This window comes from Oryctolagus cuniculus, chromosome X, assembly GCF_964237555.1.
Source record: "Oryctolagus cuniculus chromosome X, mOryCun1.1, whole genome shotgun sequence".
In the NCBI taxonomy this organism is placed as follows: domain Eukaryota; kingdom Metazoa; phylum Chordata; class Mammalia; order Lagomorpha; family Leporidae; genus Oryctolagus; species Oryctolagus cuniculus.
This window is the reverse complement of record NC_091453.1, coordinates 31624574-31645964: the sequence shown is the minus strand read 5'-3', so window position 1 is coordinate 31645964 and position 21391 is coordinate 31624574. Positions and strand designations below refer to the sequence as shown.

The 21391-nt window shown below is 42.9% G+C and overlaps 2 protein-coding genes across 2 annotated transcripts; one reads left to right on the top strand and one right to left on the bottom strand.

The window, feature by feature from the left end:
* Positions 1-1429: 1429 nt before the first annotated feature.
* Positions 1430-2912, bottom strand: LOC100348851 (2,4-dienoyl-CoA reductase [(3E)-enoyl-CoA-producing], mitochondrial). The gene has a single exon (XM_051827041.2). The coding sequence runs from the start codon at positions 2491-2493 to the stop codon at positions 1852-1854; it is 642 nt and encodes a 213-aa protein (XP_051683001.2). The 5' UTR covers positions 2494-2912; the 3' UTR covers positions 1430-1851.
* Positions 2913-19823: 16911 nt separating this feature from the next.
* LOC100337928 (RNA polymerase II subunit A C-terminal domain phosphatase SSU72) lies at positions 19824-20693 on the top strand. Its single transcript, XM_051826897.2, has one exon. The coding sequence runs from the start codon at positions 19877-19879 to the stop codon at positions 20459-20461; it is 585 nt and encodes a 194-aa protein (XP_051682857.2). The 5' UTR covers positions 19824-19876; the 3' UTR covers positions 20462-20693.
* The last annotated feature ends 698 nt before the right edge of the window (positions 20694-21391 follow it).

Sequence of the window (21391 nt, the reverse complement as noted above, 5' to 3'; positions counted from 1 at the left end):
TTCACAAAATCCTGCTGATCACCAGATATGCGAGTGAGCCTGCTGTAGATTATCCAGCCTCTCACCAATCTCCCAGTAGAGATAGCAGAGCCTATCCAGACCAGAACTGCCCTCACTAACCCATAAATTCAAAAGTGAAATAATGGATTGTCTTAAGGAACTAAGTTTTGGGGTGTTTTTTACGCCGCAAAAGGTAGCTGATGGCATACATATCTTCATTGTGTCAGTAACCTACTTCATTAGAATAGATCATACTTCATATCTCGTGGTTTCTTGAATCGGGAGCTAAAGAAATACACTTTTTCGTGCCTTAATTTTTGTTTTTTATTTTCATTTAGATATCTGAGCTTCAAAAGGCAATTTATAGAATAATTATTTTGGACATGCAAGTCTGTGTTGCTCTTCGCAGGCCATCTGCTTTGAAAAGAACCATTGGTGGAGTCCTTTATTTTTACCACCAATCTCCTCTTGTCCTGCCCACATCTCAAAGCATTCAACAAAGACCCGTACATGTGAATCAAGGTGGTACTAAAGGGGAAAGGAGGCAGAAGGCAGCCCCACTGTGAGCCGGGACACAGCAGTGACATTTTTGATTCGTTTGAATCCACCCTGCAGCTTTCTAAATAAACACTGCAGAAGCATCTTCCCCCCAATGAATGCACCAAGGAAAATGAAGCAGAACAAATATATTCCTGATCTGGAGCATCGCAGATGAACAGGATGGAAACTCCCACTCCTGTCAAAAGCTCTAGAAACTTATCACTCATAGCTATTCATTTCCATTGAATCTTTAGTTTGATAAACTCACTCTTAAGAAAAATGAACATATAGAAAAGGTCCATATTTGGCTGATAGGCAATAAAGTCACATGGGCTTTCAACACCCAGTGATCCAATCTTGTGATCAAGTTTGATATTTAGTTCAATGATACAATACCAAACACCAAGTCTGGGCTCAGCAACACAGCCAAACATTGAGTTGTAAGTGTTGCAATGACATGTCTACACTTTCTCCCAGGTAGAGATAGTGGTAGGAGGTAATTATCTTTTTTAGATTTAGTCCCTGTATTTACAATCTGGTTAGTTGAGATCTTATTTTTTCATTATTCAAATACATTTTAAAGATAAGTCAGGGGCCTGGCGCTATGGCGAAGCAGGTTAACACCCTGGCCTGAGGTGGTGGCATCCCATATGGGCGCCAGTTCTAGTCCCGGCTGCTCCACTTCCGACCCAGCTCTCTGCTGTGGCCTGGGAAAGCAGTAGAAGATGGCCCAAGTCCTTGGGCCCCTGAGCCCACACTGGAGACCCAAAAGAAGCTCCTGGCTCCTGGCTTCGGAACAGCACAGCTCCAGCCATTGCGGCCATCTGGGGAGTGAACCAGCGGATGGAAGACCTCTCTCTCTGTCTCTACTTCTCTCTGTAACTCTGTCTTTCTTTTTTTTTTTTTTCGTGTTTCACACTGTTAAGAAGCATTTATTTCTTTTTATTTATCAGGAAGACAGAGAGGGTGAGAGAGACAGAAGCAGAGACAGCTGGATATTCCATCCACTGCTTCATTCCACAAATGCCGCCACAACAGCCAGAGATGAGCCAGGCTGAAGCCAGGAGACTCCATGTGGGTGGCAGGACCCAGGTAGTTCAAACGTCATATTCTTTACAATTTTCTTGGAGAGACAATATCCCATCTTATTTATCTTTGATATACAATGGCTATCATTGTTCTGTCACAGCATATGCATTCAATCACTGTTAATTAACAATCTATTAGACTTGACAATATTCAAGATTACAGTCAGTTCCTACTACTTCTGTTTTCTGACTTCTACTGTAACCAAGAAAAGGCAGCGTGGCCTTAGGAGCCTTTTGTCTTCCTGATGAGTCCTTCTATTGTGTCCCACTGCTCCTTGGTGACCTTCCTCAGACTGTTGAATTCACCCGATATAAGTACTTCCTCTCCGCCATCAAATCTAATGACTGCTCCATTAATCCAAGAAGCATAATCACTACAAAGGAAAACGGCAAGATTTGCCAGTTCTTCTGCAGTCCCCAGTCGGCCACAGGGAATTCTTTCAATCATATCTTTCTCAAATGCTCCAGTTGGGTCCATACGGCTAAAGGCACCTTTGGTTTTTATAGGCCCTGGCTGAATCACATTGAATCGCATTCCATATTTACCCCATTCAGCTGCAAGAGACTTGTGCATGGCTTCCACGCCTGCTTTGGAAGAAGCACTTGGTACCACAAAACCTGATCCAGTCTCCGCATAGATAGTTGTGATAGCAAGAAACGCTGCTCCTTTCTGTGCTTTAATTAGTTGCTTTCCAATTTCTAGCGTCACATAGACCGTGCCATTTAGAACTATGTCACTTATCGTCTTCCAAGCATTAGGAGACAGTCTTTCAGAGGGGGAAATAAAATTTCCTGCTGCATTGTTTATCACAATATTGGGATGCCCTGCTACTTTGATCAGTTCTGACACTGCGTTCTGAACCATGTTAGGATCCCTCACATCACACTGAACGGCATGAACCTTATTTCCAGTCTGAGAAGAAATTTGTTCTACAGTAGCTTTCTTTTTTTTTTTTTATGCAGTAGCTTTCAAAACATCAACATTCCTGCTGGCTATCACACACTGAGCACCCAGGCTGGACAGGAAGGTCGTCATTGCTTTCCCAAGGCCAGTACCTCCCCCGGTAATGAATGCAACTTTTCCTTGAAAACTATTGGGTGGTAGCATCACTTTTTGAACTGGTGGAAAGAATTTAGCCTGGGAAGCTTCAATGTTTTGATATAATATCTTTGTCCCATAACTGAAAAACCGCCGAGGACCGAGGCCACAGGGCAGCCAGGACTCCCCAGCAGAGACAACCAGGCGCAAGGAGACCATGTTTCCCTCAGACCTGAGGCCGGAAAGCCAACTCTGTCTTTCAAATAAATAAAATAAATCTTTAAAAAAAAAGATAAGTCAAAAGCCACAGACTGCAAAATATTGCAGTGGTTTCTTTCACCTTCTTTCTTGGTTTCTGGATCCATTTATGTATTCTTTTTCTTCATTAAAACCCTCTAACAAGAAATGAAAAATTATAAATATCTGAAGTGGTAGATATATTAATGAGCTTGATTTAATTATTTCACAATGTATGCATACATCAAAACACGTTGTACACTCTAAACATGTATGTTCATTGCAATATATATCTTTAAAAAATTATAAACCATGCCTTAATAAAACTAGGAGAGAAAATCAAACAGAATGTCTTTGCTCTACATACCGATAAAAAGAAAGTAGGCACACTTAATGACACAGAATCTGATTAACCACAGTCAATTAAAGAACAATCTTGCCACATTCAAACTCTAAGCAGAAATTCAAAATACAAAAAGAAAAATTAATAATCAGCAAGTATTCATCTTTTAGGAATTATCATTATTCAATAGAAGTTTATTGAAGACTAATCATGTACCAGACCAGGCAGGATACAAGATTCTGAAGATTCAGGGGTAAACAAAAAAGATCCTGATCTCACCCTCCTGACCCAGGCTTTATTTCCATACTTCTTCTAGTTTCTTCTTTTGTCATAGACCTGTACCAATAAAAAGGTTGCCTGTGATGTGCGTTCTTTACAAAGAATAATAGTTGGTAATAATAATAAAATAGCTAGCAGGTACTGAAGTGGGCAGGTGAAAAACTAGCGAATGAAGAGGAACTGAAAGCCTGCAAGCAGAATCTGTGCCATAGCCCCACAGTGCCCAAACCCCATTCCCTTCTGTGCCAATCCAACATGACTGCAGGTTTCACATACCCATTCCCCACCATATACCTGAGCCTCATTTCCCATCATGCATAATGATGACCACGTGTGTGCTGCAGAACCATGTGGAGATGGCAGGACACTTCTGAGATTCTCAAAAAAGGGACACTGAAGTGAGTAATACTCAAACCCCACACTCAAATTCTGGCTTATCTGAATATCAGGGCACCAACCCCTACCCTATAAAAGTACCACTGTGGGGTCAGCACCATGGCGCAGTAGGTTAATCCTCCACCGTGGCACCATGTGGGTGCCAGTTCGAGACCGGGCTGCTCCTCTTCCAATCCAGCACTCTGCTATGGCCTGGGAAAGCAGTAGAGGATGGCCCAAGTGCTTGGGCCCCTGCACCTGCATGGGAGACCTGGAAGAAGCTCCTGGCTCCTGGATTCGGATTGGTGCAGCTCCAGCCATTGTGGCCAATTGGAAAGTGAATCTGCAGATGGAAGCTCTCTCTCATTCTCTCTCTCTCTCTGCCTCTCCTCTCTCTGTGTAACTCTGACTTTAAAACAGATAAATAAATCTTTTTTAAAAAAGAAATGATTCTGCACACTTTCATCTATAGCAAATTTTTCACAATCTTTGGAGCTAGTATTATCATCCCTTTAAAAAAAAAAAAGATGAAGGCCGGCGCCGCAGCTCACTAGGCTAATCCTCCGCCTTGCAGTGCCGGCACACCGGGTTCTAGTCCTGGTTGGGGCGCCGGATTCTGTCCCGGTTGCCCCTCTTCCAGGCCAGCTCTCTGCTGTGGCCAGGGAGTGCAGTGGAGGATGGCCCAAGTACTTGGGCCCTGCACCCCATGGGAGACCAGGATAAGTACATAAGTACCTGGTTCCTGCCATCGGATCGGCGTGGTGCGCCAGCCGCAGCGCGCCGGCCATTGGAGGGTGAACTAACGGCAAAAGGAAGACCTTTCTCTCTGTCTCTCTCACTGTCCACTCTGCCTGTCAAAAAATAAAAAAAAAAGATGAGAAAATGGAGGCACAGAGAAGTTAATTCACGCTGATTCAGACTATTCACTACGCCGTTCTGATTAAGACAGAGCACTCTAGAGAGTCGTTCTTTTTGATAAGAGTTGAAAAGGAAATGTGATGTTGTTGACCCTAAGTTAATTAATAAATTCAAATGTCAAAGTAGCTCATTCTTTAAGCATTTTGCCTATTTGTGGTTTAATACTCTGGTGTGAATATTTTCCCCCTAAACAGATGCCCACAAAAGCCATCCGGGATACCTGGAAGAAGTTCCTGTTTCCCAGCTTTACTCTGGCCCAGCACTAGCTGTTGTGGTCATTTGGGGAGTGAACCAGTGGATGGAAGACCTTTCTCTTTCTCAGCCTCTCTCTCTCTCTCTCTCTCTCTCTCTCTCTCTATATATATATATATATATATATATCTGTGACTCTGCCTTTCAAATAAATAATATAAATTTTTAAAAAAGATAATCTTTAAAAATGATAAAAATAATGATAGTAGCAGCTGACATTTGTTGACCTCTTATAATATGCCAGATTCCACATTAAATGTTTTTTGTCATTTACAGCCTATTTTAATTTAAATATCACAATAATCTTATTTCAATGGAATTTTGAATAATCACTGTAGCAAAGTGTTTAATCGTTGGTAAGCATAAAAATTACCTGGGAGGCTTTCTAAAGATGGAGCTTTACAGACCTAACTCTAGAACATCTGATTCAGTACATCTGGGGAGTGGGACACAAATACCTTTTACATAAAATAACAGGAAACTGATTGACTGAACTCAAGCTATCCAATTCAGTTTAAAATTCACTGTGCTACTCAGTCCATTCAGAAATTAATCAGCTAGAGTCCCTGTTGTTCTTATTCATCATCTTATAAGAACAACAAAATTGAGTACATACTTTCTCTAGTGGTAGAGAATATGTGTTGGCTGTGTGATAGATTTGGAGAAAAGTAAATAAAATTAACAGGGAGGGAGAAGAAGGGGAGAGGAGGATTCAAAGAAGAGGTTCTGGTTATCTCTTGCTGTATTCTAAACTACAATGAGACTTAATGGCTCAAAGGACAGTAACTATTTGTTTACAAATTGGAAATGTGAGCAGGGTTCAGTACAGAGTTTCTCTCCTCCATGTGATCCCAGTTAGGATAGCTCAACCTGGGCCAGTGAATCTACTTGCAGGATGACTCACTCACATAGGGGGCAAGTTGGTCCTGGCTATTGGTTCCTTTCCATGTTAACCACTCCATGGTTTGGCTTGGGCTTCCTGATAGCATGGTGTCTAAGATATGAGAGTGATCATCTCAAGGAACAAGACGTGGAAACTGCCAATTTCTTAAGGCATGGGCTCAGAAACTAGCATGCCATCACTTCCGCCACAGTCAACTGGTCAAGCAGTCACAAAGCCCAGATTCAAGGGGAAGGGATAGAGATTTGCCTTTACATTGTAGAAGTGTCAGAGAACACTGGGGTCATGCTTTAAAATTATATCAGAGACACAGAAAGGAAGGACTGAAAACATGAAAGAGAAAATTTGCCTTTTATGCTAAGGTCAGTTCAAACAGAAAGAGAGCAGACATTTCTCCTTCAGATATTCTGGAAAGCCATAACTAGTTAGCACCCTTGCTAAAAGTGTGCCAAAATGGAAATGTTGGGTATTTCTCCCACATACTCAAATAGAAGGAAAGCTGTTTCAAATCTAACTCTTCTCTCCCATAGTGCGATTTTTCTGCTCCACTAAGCATCAGCTAAGGTACCTTGAAAGCTTGGGGCAGGAATCACCTAAGGCTTTCTCACTCACCCGTCTAATTTCTTCTTCTTGTGTTTGGTCTCACTTTATACTTTCCTGTGCTTTGTCTTCTAAGTCAGATATTCTTTCTTCTGCTTCACTGATTCTGTTGTTAAGGCTTTCCAATGCATTTTTATTTGTTCTATTGAATTTGGCCTTTCATTTTGATTTCTCTTTAAGATCTCATTATTTTCTTTCATGTCATATACAGATTTCAGTAGTTCGTGCATCTGCTTCTGATTACTTCTATGTAATCTTCTGATCAATTTTTTAATTCCATTTCTGGCATTTCTTCAATCTCATCATCTTCGCAATCTAGTATTGAAGTGCAGTGTTCTTTTGGGGGCATCATGTTGTCTCCCTTATTCTTATTTCTTGAATTGGTGCATTTGTTATTCTGTGGAGATACTGGTTGGTTTCTTTGTTTTTTCTCTGTGGCGGATTTTATCTTTGTACTATTGCTCTGTAGATAAGTGGAGTGTCTGCTTTCAGTGAATATCTAGAGGTCTGTGGTGGCTATGGCCAGAGAACTCTGTGTCTAAGGTGACACACCCAGGTTTGGCATAGTAAATCTCCTCTTTTTTATCAGAAGGTAGGTTTATTCTGCTCAGCTGAGCTCCTCTCCTCAAAGGAGACCAGTGCCTGAATACTAGCCCCAGCAGGTCTAATATTTGTTTGCTCTGCCCCAAGGACCACACAAAGGATCTGTGCAGTCCTCAGTGTAAGCTCAGATTCCCCAGCAATGTCCCTCACCAGCTAATCAAGAAGTCCTAAGCATGCGGAGTCCAGCACTGTGACTGCCCAAAGTCCCAGCCATACCATGAGTCCTCCCACACAGCCTCAGTTTTTTTCACAGTCCCGGCACACAAGCCTCTCAAAATCACAAGCACCCAGCCCCCTGTTAGTTCTCCCAGAGTCAGGAGTCTCCACTTGGCTTGTTGCTGGGTGTGGACATGAGTTGGCACAACTGTTACTCACCCTTCTGATGGTTGATGTTGGGGGTCTCTGTCTCTCTCTCCTCAATGTGATTCTTTTAGCATTGCAGAAAGTGAGTTCCCAAAGTGTGTATCACAAGAGAGAGAGAGAGCCAGGAAGACATTTTGATAACCTAACTCCTTAAGTCACATACAGTCAGTTCTACTGCATATCTTCATTATAAGTAAATCACTAAGACTGCCTCAAAATTCAAGAGGACTCTATGAATTCCATGGTCCTGTATGGGAGAGAAATGGTAATCAAACTGTCCCAAAAATATGTAAAAAAAAAAGTACTGTGACACAATGGTTTATGTTGGCATGGTACCTGAACTCCTGGGAAAGCAGTAGAAGATGGGCCAAGTCCTTGGGTCCCTGCACCCATGTGGCAGACTTGGAAGAAGCTCCTGTCTCCTGGCTTTGGATCAGCACAGCTCTGGCCATTGCAGCCAACTAGGGAGTGAACCAGTGGGTGGAAGACCCCTCTCTCTCTGCCTCTCCTTCTCTCTGTGTGTAATTCTGACCTTCAAGTAAATCTTTTTTTTTTTTAAAAAAAAAAAAAAAGGTGCCTGAACTAGCATGAGGGATCCATGGCTCAAAGAAAGTGAAACTTGAGCTGATCACACTCACCAGTCTGTCCCAGGTAGGGGAGTCCAAGTCAGCTGTACCTAGGTAGAGTGTTAACTCTTGTGATCATTTATTTCACAGTTTATTTCTCTAGCTGTGCATTTTTATGACAAAGATTTGTTAATTTTTTTCTTTTTATAGATTTATTTATTTATTTTGAAAGGCAGAGTCACAAAGAGAGATCTCTTCTATCCAGTGGTTCACTCTCCAAATGACCACAACAGCTTTGCTCAGCCAGGGTTGGGCCAGTCCAAAGCCAGGAGCCAGGAGCTTCATCTGGGTCTCCCACGTGGGTGCAGGGGCCCAAATACTTGGGCTGTCTTCCACTGCTTTCCCGGGAGCATTAGCAGGGCACTGGATGGGAAGTGGATCAGCCAGGACGCAAACTGGGACCCATATGGGATGCTGGAGTTGTAGGCAGCAGCTTAACCTGCTGTGCCACAATGCAAGCCCCAGCTTGTTCATTTCAATAGCCCCTCATCTATCACAGTCCTTGTCATGTAAGCACACTTGGTATTTGTTAAACAATAAGTAAAACAAGCCTTTTCTGTGTCCTTCCTGAATTTCTCATCCACAAAATCCCTAAACATAATAAATGGTTGTTTTATGCCACTGTGTTTTGGAGCTATTTGCCATGCAACCATGGTAATTAGAACGAAAAAGCAGGACCCAGACTTAGAGGCACTTTGCATGAATGACAAGGATGCTACTTTCTCCGAGGCCTATTGGGAGACATGGAGAGAGTTTAGGCAGAAGACATGAGCAGATTGAAGCTTTAGAAAATAACTGAGACTATGAGCAATGAGGCCCTCCTGGGAGATGGCACAGAACCCTGATAAAGAACAGTGCTTTAATTCAGAACAATGAGAGTCAAGTTGCAGCTCTCTATGGGTGTGATTGTTGGCAAAGTCGCTTAATCTCTTTAAGCCTCCAGTTTGTCATCTCTAAATTAGCAATAACAGTGCTTCCCTCTCAATGAAGATTGTGAAGAAAACCCAACTGTGTCATTGGACATGTATTGTTTCAAGCATGATTTTGTTTTTTAAAAATCTGCCTGTCAGGGGCAGTTGGTCACAGGAGAATCTGAAAAGAGAGTTAAGATAACAATGTGGGCCGGCGCCGCAGCTCACTAGGCTAATCCTCCACCTTGCAGCGCCGGCACACAGGGTTCTAGTCCCGGTCGGGGCGCCGGATTCTGTCCCGGTTGCCCCTCTTCCAGGCCAGCTGTCTGCTGTGGCCAGGGAGTGCAGTGGAGGATGGCCCAAGTACTTGGGCCCTGCACCCCATGGAAGATCAGGATAAGTACCTGGCTCCTGCCATCAGATCAGTGCAGTGCACCGGCTGTAGCACACAGGCCACGGTGGCCATTGGAGGGTGAACCAACGGCGAAAGGAAGACCTTTCTCTCTGTCTCTCTCTCTCACTGTCCACTCTGCCTGTCAAAAAATAAAAAAAAAATAAAAAAATAAAATCTTCCTTTATAAAAAAAAAAGATAACAATGTATCTTCATCACAAATAATGCCAGTAGAAAGACTATTTCTCTGATGCTTTGAGGGAGAAAGGCGGAGAAAGGAGGATGAGAGGAAGGAAATGCCATTATACTCTTAGAACCATATCTATAAACCATATTGAATCTGTTAAAAATTAATTAAAAATTAAAAATGAATTTTTAATTAATTTTTTAATCTTTCATGGAATTTTCGGTATCTTACACTGTGAGGGACATAGACAGGAATCCAGAAACAGATCCAAAAACTTGAGAAATAACACCAGACTAGACCGGAAAACTCGCATGCTGCCTGGAGATGTGGAGGAATGAGATGAAAGATGTGAAAGGGCAATGGATCCTAGGGGCCTGGGATCAGGGGTTGAGTGAGAAAAGGACAACACAGTGGTAATAACATACTCCAAAAGACAGACCCTATGGCCTCCCAACTTCATTGAAGTTAAGGTCCTCTCCCAAGAACTAAGCTACACTGCCTTCTCATGCTGTCTGGAGAGTTTCTTTTTAACAGAAACTAGGGTGGTGCCAGTTCGTGGGCCACCAAGAGTAAAATCTACGTCTGCTTTGCTAGTGCTGGACAATGTTACAAGATTTCAGCACCTAATGAACTCTACCCAACTGGCTGAGTGATAGAGGTACAAGAGGTAAAGTTTGAACCAAACGAGCGCTAGTTTGAACAGGAATCCTTATGCATCTATAAATATTTCCAAGTGCATTAAGACAGCCAGGTTCAGATCTTTATCAGCATGATCTTCTGTAAAGAACCAGCTACTGCTTGCCACCTCTGCTTCACAGATTCCCATAGCTTATTTAGGCAAAGACTACTATTCTTTTTATCCTACAAGCACATCACTATTTGAATTTTCTACATCATTAGCATTACAATAGTTTTTCTTTTTAAAATTTGTTTATTTATTTATTTTGGGGGATAAAATATTTTTAATTTACATTATAGCACAAAACTCAATGCTCCACTAAATAGTTCAACAAATAAAAAGTAAAAAGACAATAGCTGTGTATATGCAGAAGAATGAAAATAGATCCCTATCTGTTACCATATAAAAAAATCAACTCAAGATGAATCAGAGACTTAAATTTAAGGCCTGAGGCAATGAAATGCTAGAAGAAAATGTAGGGGAAACACAATGCTAATGTAGATTATGACTTTTCGGATAAGACTACCAAAGCACAGGTAACAAAAGCAAAACTAGACAAATGGGATTATATCAAACTTAGAAACTTCTGCACAGCAAAGAAAACAATCAATAGAGTGAAGAGACTCCAACAGAATGGGAGAAAATATTTGCAAGCTAGTTATCTGATGAATGATTAGTATCCAGAATACATCAACAACTCAGAAAATTCAAAAATAAAAAAAACTACTGATTCAGTTAAGAAATGAGCAAAGGACCTGAATAAGACAGTACTCAAAAAGAGAATTACAAATGACCAACAAGTACTTTAAAAAAAAGTGCTCAACATCAGTAGCTGTTGGGGAAATGCAAATCCAAACCACAATGAGCTATCAGTTCACCCCTGTCAGAATGGCTGCTATCCAAAACACAGAGAGCAGCAAATGTTGGCAAGGATGTAGGGAAAGGGATACTCTTATACACTGTTGGTGGGAATGTAAATTAGTGCAACCACTGTGGAAAACAGTGTGGTGATTTCTTAAAAAATTAGAAATAGACACGCCATATGCTCCAACAATATCACTGTTAGGCATATATCCAAAAAATATGGACATGGTGTATCAAAGAGATGCCTATACCACCATGTTTACAGCAATACTGGTAACAATTTATTTTCATTTTACTTAAAAAGCAGATAGAGGGAAAAAAGAGAAAGAGAGAGGCCTCCCATGGACTTGTTCACTCTCCAAATGCTTACAACCAGGGCTAGGCCGGGGTGAAGTCAGGAGCCAGGAACTCAATCAAAGTCTCCCACACAGGGGACAGGGACACAAATAAATATTTGAGCCATCAAATGATCAGATGATCCCTCCCAAGGTGCACAATTAGCAGGAAGCTAAAGAGAGGAGCTGAGACTTCAACCAGACACTCCTATATAGGATGCAGGTGTTTGAAGTGATGATTTAACTGCTGTACAAATCACCAGCTCCCATATCTCTAAGTGACTTCCTCAGGGCAGGCATTGTAGTGCAGAGTTAGGCTGCCATTTGGGATCCTCACATCGCTTTTCACATCCCTTTTCAAATCAAGTCCTGCCTTCACTGCCAATCCGGCTTCCCTCTAATGTGCATGCCGGGAGCCAGCAAGTGATTGACCAAGGGCTTTTGTTCCCTGCTACCTGTATAGGAGACCTGGATGGAACTCTTAGCACCTGCCTTCAGCCTGGCTCAACCCTGGCTGTTGTGGGTATTTGAGGAGTGAACCAAATCTTTCTTTCAAAAGAAGTACAGTTGATTTTTTTAAAGTGACTTGCTCAAATAGAATTACTTAGAAATATACCTAACAACCACATCATATTCCTTCAGGAACAAAGGTCAAGGTTTTCCACTGAGAATAAGGATGCCTGGTAAGAATTAAATAATTAAATTGTGATGCAAAATTTCCAATATTAAGAATTGGCTCTCATTCTGACATCAGAATCAGCCCTTAAGGCATTCTGGTCTGGCTGCAAAGCCCATGAGAGGGTCCAGCAATGTGGCATAGTGGATAAAGCTGCCACCTGCAGTGTTGACATCCCATATGGGTGCCGATTCGAGTCCCAGCTGCTCCACTTCCAATCCAGCTCTTGCCTGTGGCCTAGGAAAGCAGCAGAAGATGGCTCAAGTCCTTGGGCCCCTGCACCTGCATGGGAGACCCGGAGGAGGCTCCTCGCTTCTGGCTTCAGATCAGCACAGCTCGGACTTTTGGGGCCATCTGGGGAGTGAACCAACAGATGAAAGAGCTCTCTCGCTCTCTCTCTATGCCTCTGCCTCTCAGATAAATGATTCTTAAAAAAAAAAAAAAAAAAAAAAAAAAGCCCATGAGAGCATTTCAGGCATGGAAAGCCAAGACACTGTGGCAAAAAAAAATGTCCTACATGAAGGTTCTCTGTCAGCGAGATCTCAGCGGAAAGAAGCGGTCATCAAAGAAAGATGTACTTTTCTCCAAAGGGAGGAGAGAACTTCTACTTTGTTTATGGCCTTGCCTAAATACTGACAGAGACTGTGGACTCAAAAGGTTTCCATAGCCGTGGTAGCTCATGTCAAGAGCCTCTGGTGGTCACTGACGTCATACATAAGAGTGTTAATTGTTAAATTAACAACTGGAGTCACTGTGCACTAACTTCCCATGCAGGACCTCTGTCCTCAATGAGTTATATTATGAGAGTTAACTGTAAAATTTGTTTTCACACAGTTTTGTGTGTGTGTGTGCGTGCGTGCAAATTGTTGAAATCTTTACTAGTATAGAGTTGGTCTTCTGTGTACAAAGCTAATTGAAAATGAATCTTAATGAAAAATGGGACTGGGAATGGAAGAGAAAGGAAGAGGTGAGGTGGGGTGGGAGTGGGGTCAGGAGGGTGAATAGGATGGGAAAAATCACTATATTACCAAAGTTGTACTTAGGAAATGTGTACTCATTAAATAAAAGGATTCTTTGGGGAAAAAAAAGAATTGGCTCTCTTTCAACACTAGATGATTTTCTTCACTTGCTAAAAACATGTCACAGAGGGACTGGCACTGTGGCACTGTGTGTAATCCTCTGCCTGCAGTGTCAGCATCCCATATGGGCGCAGGTTCTAGTCTTGACTGCTCCTCTTCCAATCCAGCTCTCAGATGTGGCCTGGGAAAGCAGTAGAAGATTACCCAAGTGTTTGAGCCTCTGTACCCACATGGGAGACCTGGAAGAAGCTCCTGGCTCCTGGCTTTGGATCAGCACAGCTCCAGCCCCCATTGCAACCATTTGGGGACTGAACCAGCAGATGGAAGACCTCTCTCTCTATCTCTATCTCTCCCTCTCTCTATCTGCAACTCTGCCTCTCAAATAAACAAATAAATCTCAAAAAGGGGAAGGGGTGCAGCACTGTGGTGTAGCAGTAAAGCCGTCATCTGCAGTGTTGGCATCCCATATGGGCGCTGGTTCTAATCCCAGCTGTTCCACTTCTGATCCAGCTCTCTGCTGTGGCCTGGGAAAGCAGTAGAAGATGGCCCAAGTCCTTGGGCCCTGCACCCATGTGGGAGACCTGGATGAAGCTCCTGGCTCCTGGCTTCGGATCGGCGCAGCTCCAGCTGTTGCAGCCAATCCAGGAGTGAACCAGGGAGGGAAGACTTTCTCTCTCTCTCTCTCTCTGCCTCTCCTCTCTGTGTGTAACTCTGACTTTCAAATAAATAAATAATCTTTTTTAATAAATAAACAAAAAACATGTCACTGATGTATCATGGACATATATTTTAATATAAACTCCAAGAATCCCATCAGAATATGAGGAATTATTTTCAACAAATTATATAACCAAAGCATAGATCAACAATCTATTTACTGTTAGTTTCCAAGCGAAATCATTTCATCCCTCTATATTTTCTGTAATGTGATATTCAGGTTAGCATTTTGATAAAACATTTGATTTTTAGTTAGAATTCTCTTCGTAATTTCTGGTTCTATACTTAATATCCAAAACTTACCTGGCAAACGCAAGAAGTACATGATACCATTCTTATAACTCAAAATTATGAATTATGACTTTCTAAATTAGCATAAGTAATGGATAAAATAAGCAGGTATATGTGGAATTTGACCTACAACTCAGGCTATTCAACAGTGAGCCAGAAAGAGACATAGTGAAGAAAGATTACAAATGCTGTCATCACTTTCTCTGTGATGAAATTACTATCACTATTTTATTCGTAATGATTATGCAATTTTCATTTTACAAAAGAAGAAACGAATGCTTGACGTAAAAGAATTGTTGCTCCTTGTGTGTCACTGTCCAATGAGATTCTGAGTGTTCCATAAAAACTGTACAGCTGATGTTAAATGGGCAGTGGGTTAGATTGCTCTGGGATAGCAGAAATAAGAAGAGAAGGGGGCCCAAGGACAGACTCCAGAGAATGTGCACATTAAAGAGACAAAGAAGAATCAGAGGAGACTGAGGCAGAAGAAGCCGGCCATAGGAGGAAATACAGGAGAAAGTGTTCTTGTGGGTCAAGGGAAAGCAAAAATTTGGAAGAAGCTTTGTTGCTCACAGAGAGGGACCAGCAACGCTAAATATTTCACAAGCCACATCGAAGAGTTGAGAGGACGTAACAAAAAGAGCAGCAGTGAACTCTGTGAGAGCAGCAGCAGCACAGTGGTGTGGCTCCATTTGTTTGGCCTGAGGTACGGAAGGGAATGCGACAGAGAAACAGTGCGTCTGGAATATTCTTTCCAGACTGTTGGCTAAAAAATGGATGGAGAAAATGTAGGATACCAGCTAGAAGAATAAATAGAGTCAAGTGTGTCTGAGTGTACGTGTGCGCGTGTGTGTGCATCAGTCCTAATAAGCAATAAATTAATCATGGTTAAATCCTGTTTTGGAATCAGTTGTAAAGGGAGTGTTTGAAATCAAGCAAAGGTTTGAAGAAGATGTAAATATGAGATCCATTTCATGATGCAGATAATAACTCCAACTAGAAAAGAAATTTCTTTTAGAATAATGTGAAGGAAATAAGAAAGAATAACTAGAAATGCAATTTTTAAAAGGTATGGTCCATAAAACATCATCGGCCATGAGCTGATAATCACTGAAACTGGATGATACATACATGAGGATTCATTATAACATCCTCTCTCATTTTGTGAATGTTTTAAATTTTCCATAATAAAATAGTTGAACAAATATTGACAAAAAAAGTGGGTAAAAAAATTGCTGTATTACTCAGAAGGTGACTGGGAAGTAGGAGGAAAAGCTATCTGCTTAAAGTAGGTTGAGGCAAGGTGTTGTGGCACAGCAGGTTAAGCCTGTCTGCAGTGCCGGCATCCCATATGAGCCCTGTTCAATGCCAGGCTGCTCCACTTCCAATCCAGCTCCGCACTAACATGCCTGAGAAAGCAGTGGAAGACGGCTCAAGTACTTGGGTCCCTGCCACCTTTGGGGGATATCTGGATGGAGTTCCAGGCTCCTGGCTTTGGCCTGGCACAGTCCCAGGCCATTTCGGCTATTTGGGGCATGAATCAGTGGATAGAAGATCTCTCTCTCTCTCTCTCGCTCTCTCGCTCTCTCGCTCTAGCTCTAGCTCTCTCTCTCTCTCTCCTCCTAACTCTGCCTTTCAAATAAATCTTTTAAAAATGTCGTAGATTGAGGGCTTAGCAAGAGTGACGTTTGAAATTGCTGCCGTGCAAATGGAAGAGAGTTGATGTTCCATGAGGTCACAGATCTTGCATTTCCAATGGCAAATATTTGTGTCTTCTAAGATTTTCTTTAGGCGTTCTAAGGAGTGTAAGTGTAGGAGCCATTGGAGAAATCCATAATTGATTTTGATAACCTGGTGCAAGTAAATATTAAGGGAAGCTTCAGTGAGAAAGATTTAAAGTAGAGAGTGTTGCTTACCATTAATGAAAATCCTAGTATGGTTTTTTAAGAATAAGAAAATACTTTTGTATAGTAGTCTTAGAGTTTTGAATTAGATTCTGAGAAAAAGAACAAAAACTAACTTTGGAGTTTAAGGTAGTTTTGATTTGAAAAAAAAAAATCCTCTCATGTATTGGCATACAACATTGATTATAAATATTTACAAGGAAACTGAATGGTAGTATAATAAAATGACCCAAATATACTTTCAGAAATATCTCTAGATTTTAAATCAAATGTGCCTTTAAGTGCTTCAAAATTATTTATAATGAAACACTAATATCTGGAGGCAAAGTTATTTCAGATATTGACCTCCAAATTTAGCAACCTTTCTGCTGTCTGCTGTCTGCTGATGGCTCACTTTTCCATTCCGGACTTCCAACTGTTACTCTCACTCCCATTTAAATGTACTTTTCATGAAGACTAATTATTGTACATCTTCCACATTCTACCAGTATCCTCATGGCCTACGAATTCCTTAAAGCAGAGTGACCCACAGTTCACTCGGCACTGGTGATCACTGGCAAAATTTCAGTTTGCTGTATACTCACTGCACAAATGTGTTTACATTTTATTAACTGGGCCCTTGGATTTAAATATTTTGGGTGGTGGATTACTAGTAACCAACACCAAAAAATACTACTTCTGTAGTCAAAGCTGCAACATAAGGGTTAATATTACTAGGGAAAAGGAAGCCAGTGCTCTGAGCAGGGTGGGGCTTAATGGATATCATGGTGAACTGTAAATAGTGTGCTTATACACAAATTAATTTGTATAGTTTCAATATGGGCTTAATTGTATCCCTTAAATGTCCGCGTTGTCAGAGGTTTCTAATTTGCATTGCAGATTTTTGGAGGGCAAGAAACATCTGTGAAACCCTATTAATGAGAGCCAGACGCTCCTGGAATGACACAGTCACTGGCAGTTCAGGTAACCATAGAGAAATTAAAGTAACCCTCTCATCGATGACAACTGTCAAGCAGACAAAATCGAAAGGCATCATCAGAAAGCCATCTTAAAAGTGAAGAGGGTTAAAAATTACAGGGCCAAGCAGAGTTATAGAGAGAGAGAAAGAGAGAGAAAGAGAGATCTTCCATTTGCTGGTTCACTCCCCCTAGATGATCACAAAGGCCAGGGCTGGGCCAGGCTGAAGCCAGGGGCTTTACCTAGGTTTCCCAAGAAGGTGGCAGGGGCCCAACAATTGGGCCATCTTCTGCTGCTTTTCCCAGGCATATCAGCAGTGAGCTGGATTGGAAATGGAGCAGCCAGAACCTGAACTGGCACCCAAGTAGGATGCTGGCATTGCAGGCGGTGGCTTAACCCACTATGCCCACAATGCCAGCTCTCCATTTTAAGAATCTGTTATAGCTCTCCTTCAGAGAAGAGCCCCCAACACCTGTCCCAGAGCCAAGGCCACTCCTGGGGCCTCAGCTTCTCTCTCAGGCAGCAACAGGAGGGCCTGCCTGGTCCAGCACAGTGCTGCTCTTGGGGCTCGAGAGGCAGAAGACAGTCACTTTGACCTTATTTTCTCTGCGAGAATTTTCACGTTTAACCAGAGAGACTAAGTAATTGAGATGTTGAATGAAATTTTTAACAGCTTCACAGGGCTGGATAGACAGGAATTGGAGTCTTGGGACTAACCAAGTTGAAACAAGGAAGGGTAGAGGTTAGAGATTCTCCCCTAAGGATGGGACTGTGAAAGTCAAAGCATATACTTTAGTCGAGCTGTCCATCATAGAGACTCTTGCTCAGCTCATCATCTCAGTCACTGGACTTGGACTGAAGTGATCCCTCATTGCTGCTGCCAATGAGCACTTGCTGGAATTACAGCGAAATCCTCTCTGGAGGGAGATAACATTAACCTACACTTCAAATGACTTCTTGCAACAATTTTGGTAAGACACTGTCGAGCACACAGGAAAAAATAACCAGGCATCAAATCAGATAAGACATAATTTTAAAAATTGGAGAAACAATAAATGATAGGAATATACACACAGAGACTACATGTATTGGGTTTTGGGTGTTGTCAGACAATTTTAAAATAATTGTGTTTGCTACAAATAAAAGATGTGATTAAGAATAGAAATTCAAGGTGTCTGGTGCAGTGGCGCAGCAGGTTAAGCCCCTGCCTGTGATGCTACCCTCCCATAAGATTCTGGGTTCAAGTCCTTGCTGCTCCACTTCTGTTCCTGCTTCCTGCCCATGTGCCTGAGAAAGCAGCATTAGATGGGACAAGTACTTGGGTCCCTGCCACCTACCTAGGAGACCTGGCTGGAGTTCCAGGCTCCTGGCTCTGGCCTGGCCCACCTGGGGAGTAATCCGATAGGTGGAAGTTATTTAGACTCTCTCTCCCTCTCTCTATCTCTCCCTTCCTTCTTCTCTTTCTCTCTTCCTCCTTCTCTCTCTCTCTCCCTCCCTCTTACTCTGCCTTTCAAATAAATAAATACATTTTTAAAAAAGAATGGAGATTTTGGGGCTGGCACTGTGGCACAGCGGGTTAATGCCCTGGCCTGAAGTGCCGGCATCCCATATAGCCGCCAGTTCTAGTCCTGGCTGCTCCTCTTCCGATCCAGCTCTCTGCTATGGCCTGGGAAAGCAGTAGAAGATGGCCCAAGTCCTTGGGCCCCTATACGCGTGTGGGAAGACCCGGAGGAAGCTCCTGGCTCCTGGCTTTGGATTGGCGCAGTTCTGGCCGTTGCAGCCAATTGGGGAGTGAACCATCGGATGCAAGACATCTCTCTCTTTCTCTCTGCCTCTCCTCTCTCTGTGTAACCCTGACTTTCAAATAAATAAATAAGTAAATATGTTTTTTAAAATGGAGATTCGAGAATTGAGAAATTAAATAAAAATTAACTTGGTGAACAGGTTTAACTGCAGACTGGACAATAGATGAAGCTTGATTTAATTTAAAGTTAGGTCGAAAAATATCCAACCTGAAACATGAAGTTTGTTTATTTATTTATTCATTTATTTGAGAGGCAGAGGTGCGGGGGCTGGGGGGGAGTCCTTCCACCCGCTGTTTCACTCCACAGATGGCCACAATGGCCGGAGTTGGGCCCATGTGAATCCAGGAGCCAGGAGCTTCTTCCAAGTCTCCCACATAGTTACAGGGGCCCAAGGGCTTGGGCCATCTTCTACTGCTTTCCATAGCAGAGAGCTGGATTGGAAGTGGAGCAGCCGGGACTCAACCTGGCGCCCATATGGGATGCCGGCGCCTGTAGGCGGCATCTTTACCCTATACCCCACAGCACCAGCCCCAAAACATGGAGTTCTAGAAATAAAGACAGAAAACATCCAAGGGAGAATACATGACTTAAAGGACTCAGTAAGATCTTACCTCGGGTTGCGATGTGAAACACTGGCACCGGATATACCAGCGACAGATCCTGGAAGTGCCTTGCAACAGACGTCCCGGCCAACTGCGGAGCGCAGATCCAGAAACCAGCGGGTGCAAGAGGCGGGGCCTCACTTCAGCCTTGCAGTTGAATGGTCAGATTGGCGGACGCACGCACTGCGTCCTCACGTACTACAGCGCCGACGTGGCCCCTTGTGTGCCGCGGGTTTCTCCCGCGGTCGCCGCCATTTTACTCGCTGCTAAACACCACAGCTGTGTCAGAGTCGCCGGCGTTGAGGCTGCTGCCATGTCGTCACTGCCGCTGCGCGTAGCTGTGGTGTGTTCAAATAATCAGAACCGAAGCATGGAGGCGCACAGGATCCTCAGCAAACGAGGTTTCAACGTCCGGTCTTTCGGAACGGGCGCGCAGGTGAAACTTCCAGGGCCGGCAATTGACAAGCCAAATACTTACGATTTCAAAACCACGTATGAGGAGATGTATAACGATCTTGTTAGGAAAGACAAGATCCTCTATACACAGAATGGAATTCTACATATGTTGGACAGAAATAGGAGAATCAAGCCGCATCCAGAAAGGTTCCAGAGCTGCAAGGATACATTCGATCTGATCTTCACTTGTGAAGAGAGAGTCTACGACCAGGTAGTGGACTGTCTCACCTCTCGAGAACAGGAGACCTGCCAACCGGTACACGTGATCAACGTGGACATCCAGGACAGCTACGAAGAGGCCACCATAGGGGCGTTCCTCATCTGTGAGCTCTGCCAGGGTCTTCAGCACACCGAGGACATGGAGAACGAGATGGAGGAACTGATCCAGGCGTTGGAGAAGAAGAGCGGCAGGGCCTTCCTGCACACCATCTGCTTCTACTAGACTGTCCGCTTAGAGGCCGCGCTCCGCCTGGCCTCCGAAGCCATCTTTCTTGAGCTTCTTGTTAAGACTTTTCTCCTTCTTGATAACAGTTTTTACTTTTAGGTTGTTCTGCAAGTGGACAGTAGTAATGCCACCAGATTTACCTCGGTGAACTATGTATATGAAATGAGAAGATATACATAAATGCTACATCAAAAACAAGTTTTTCTAGCCTACTTTACTTAGAAGTGGGCTGTTGATTATGAAGCTTTTTTCTAAGAAAAAAATAAAAAAATTAAAAATGTTCATAGAACATTTTCTTCTAACCTATGCGTGTCCTTATTTGTGCCCGCCTTTCCCTTTTCTTCTGCCAAGATGGTACCTGCACAGAGCAATGGGTTGTACATTATTAGAAAAGAACCTGAAGCTGTCCAATAAATAGATGTTGTTAGTTATCAAAAAAAAAAAAAAGAGGCCGGCGCCGCGGCTCACTAGGCTAATCCTCCACCTTGCGGCGCCGGCACCCCAGGTTCTAGTCCTGGCTGGGGCGCTGGATTCTGTCCCGGTTGCCCCTCTTCCAGGCCAGCTCTCTGCTGTGGCCAGGGAGTGCAGTGGAGGATGGCCCAAGTCCTTGGGCCCTGCACCTGCATGGGAGACCAGGAGGAAGCACCTGGCTCCTGGCTTCAGATAGGCGCAGCGCCAGCTGTAGCGGCCATTTGGGGGGTGAACCAACGGAAGGAAGACCTTTCTCTCTGTCTCTCTCTCTCTCTCTGTCTGTCTAACTCTGCCTGTAAAAAAAAAAGGATTATTTGTATTTAATTTGTCTCCGAGAAAAGATAATTAACAGTATAGAAACAATATTTTAAAATATGGTAGCTGAGGATTTTCCAAAATTGTCTTTTTTTTAGAGATATATTTATTTATTTGAAAGAGTTACACAGAGAGAGAAGA

Coding starts and splice junctions, on each gene's coding strand:
- LOC100337928 (XM_051826897.2), top strand. CDS start 19,877: ATGTCGTCACTGCCGCTGCGCGTAGCTGTGGTGTGTTCAAATAATCAG.
- LOC100348851 (XM_051827041.2), bottom strand. CDS start 2,493: ATGGTTCAGAACGCAGTGTCAGAACTGATCAAAGTAGCAGGGCATCCC.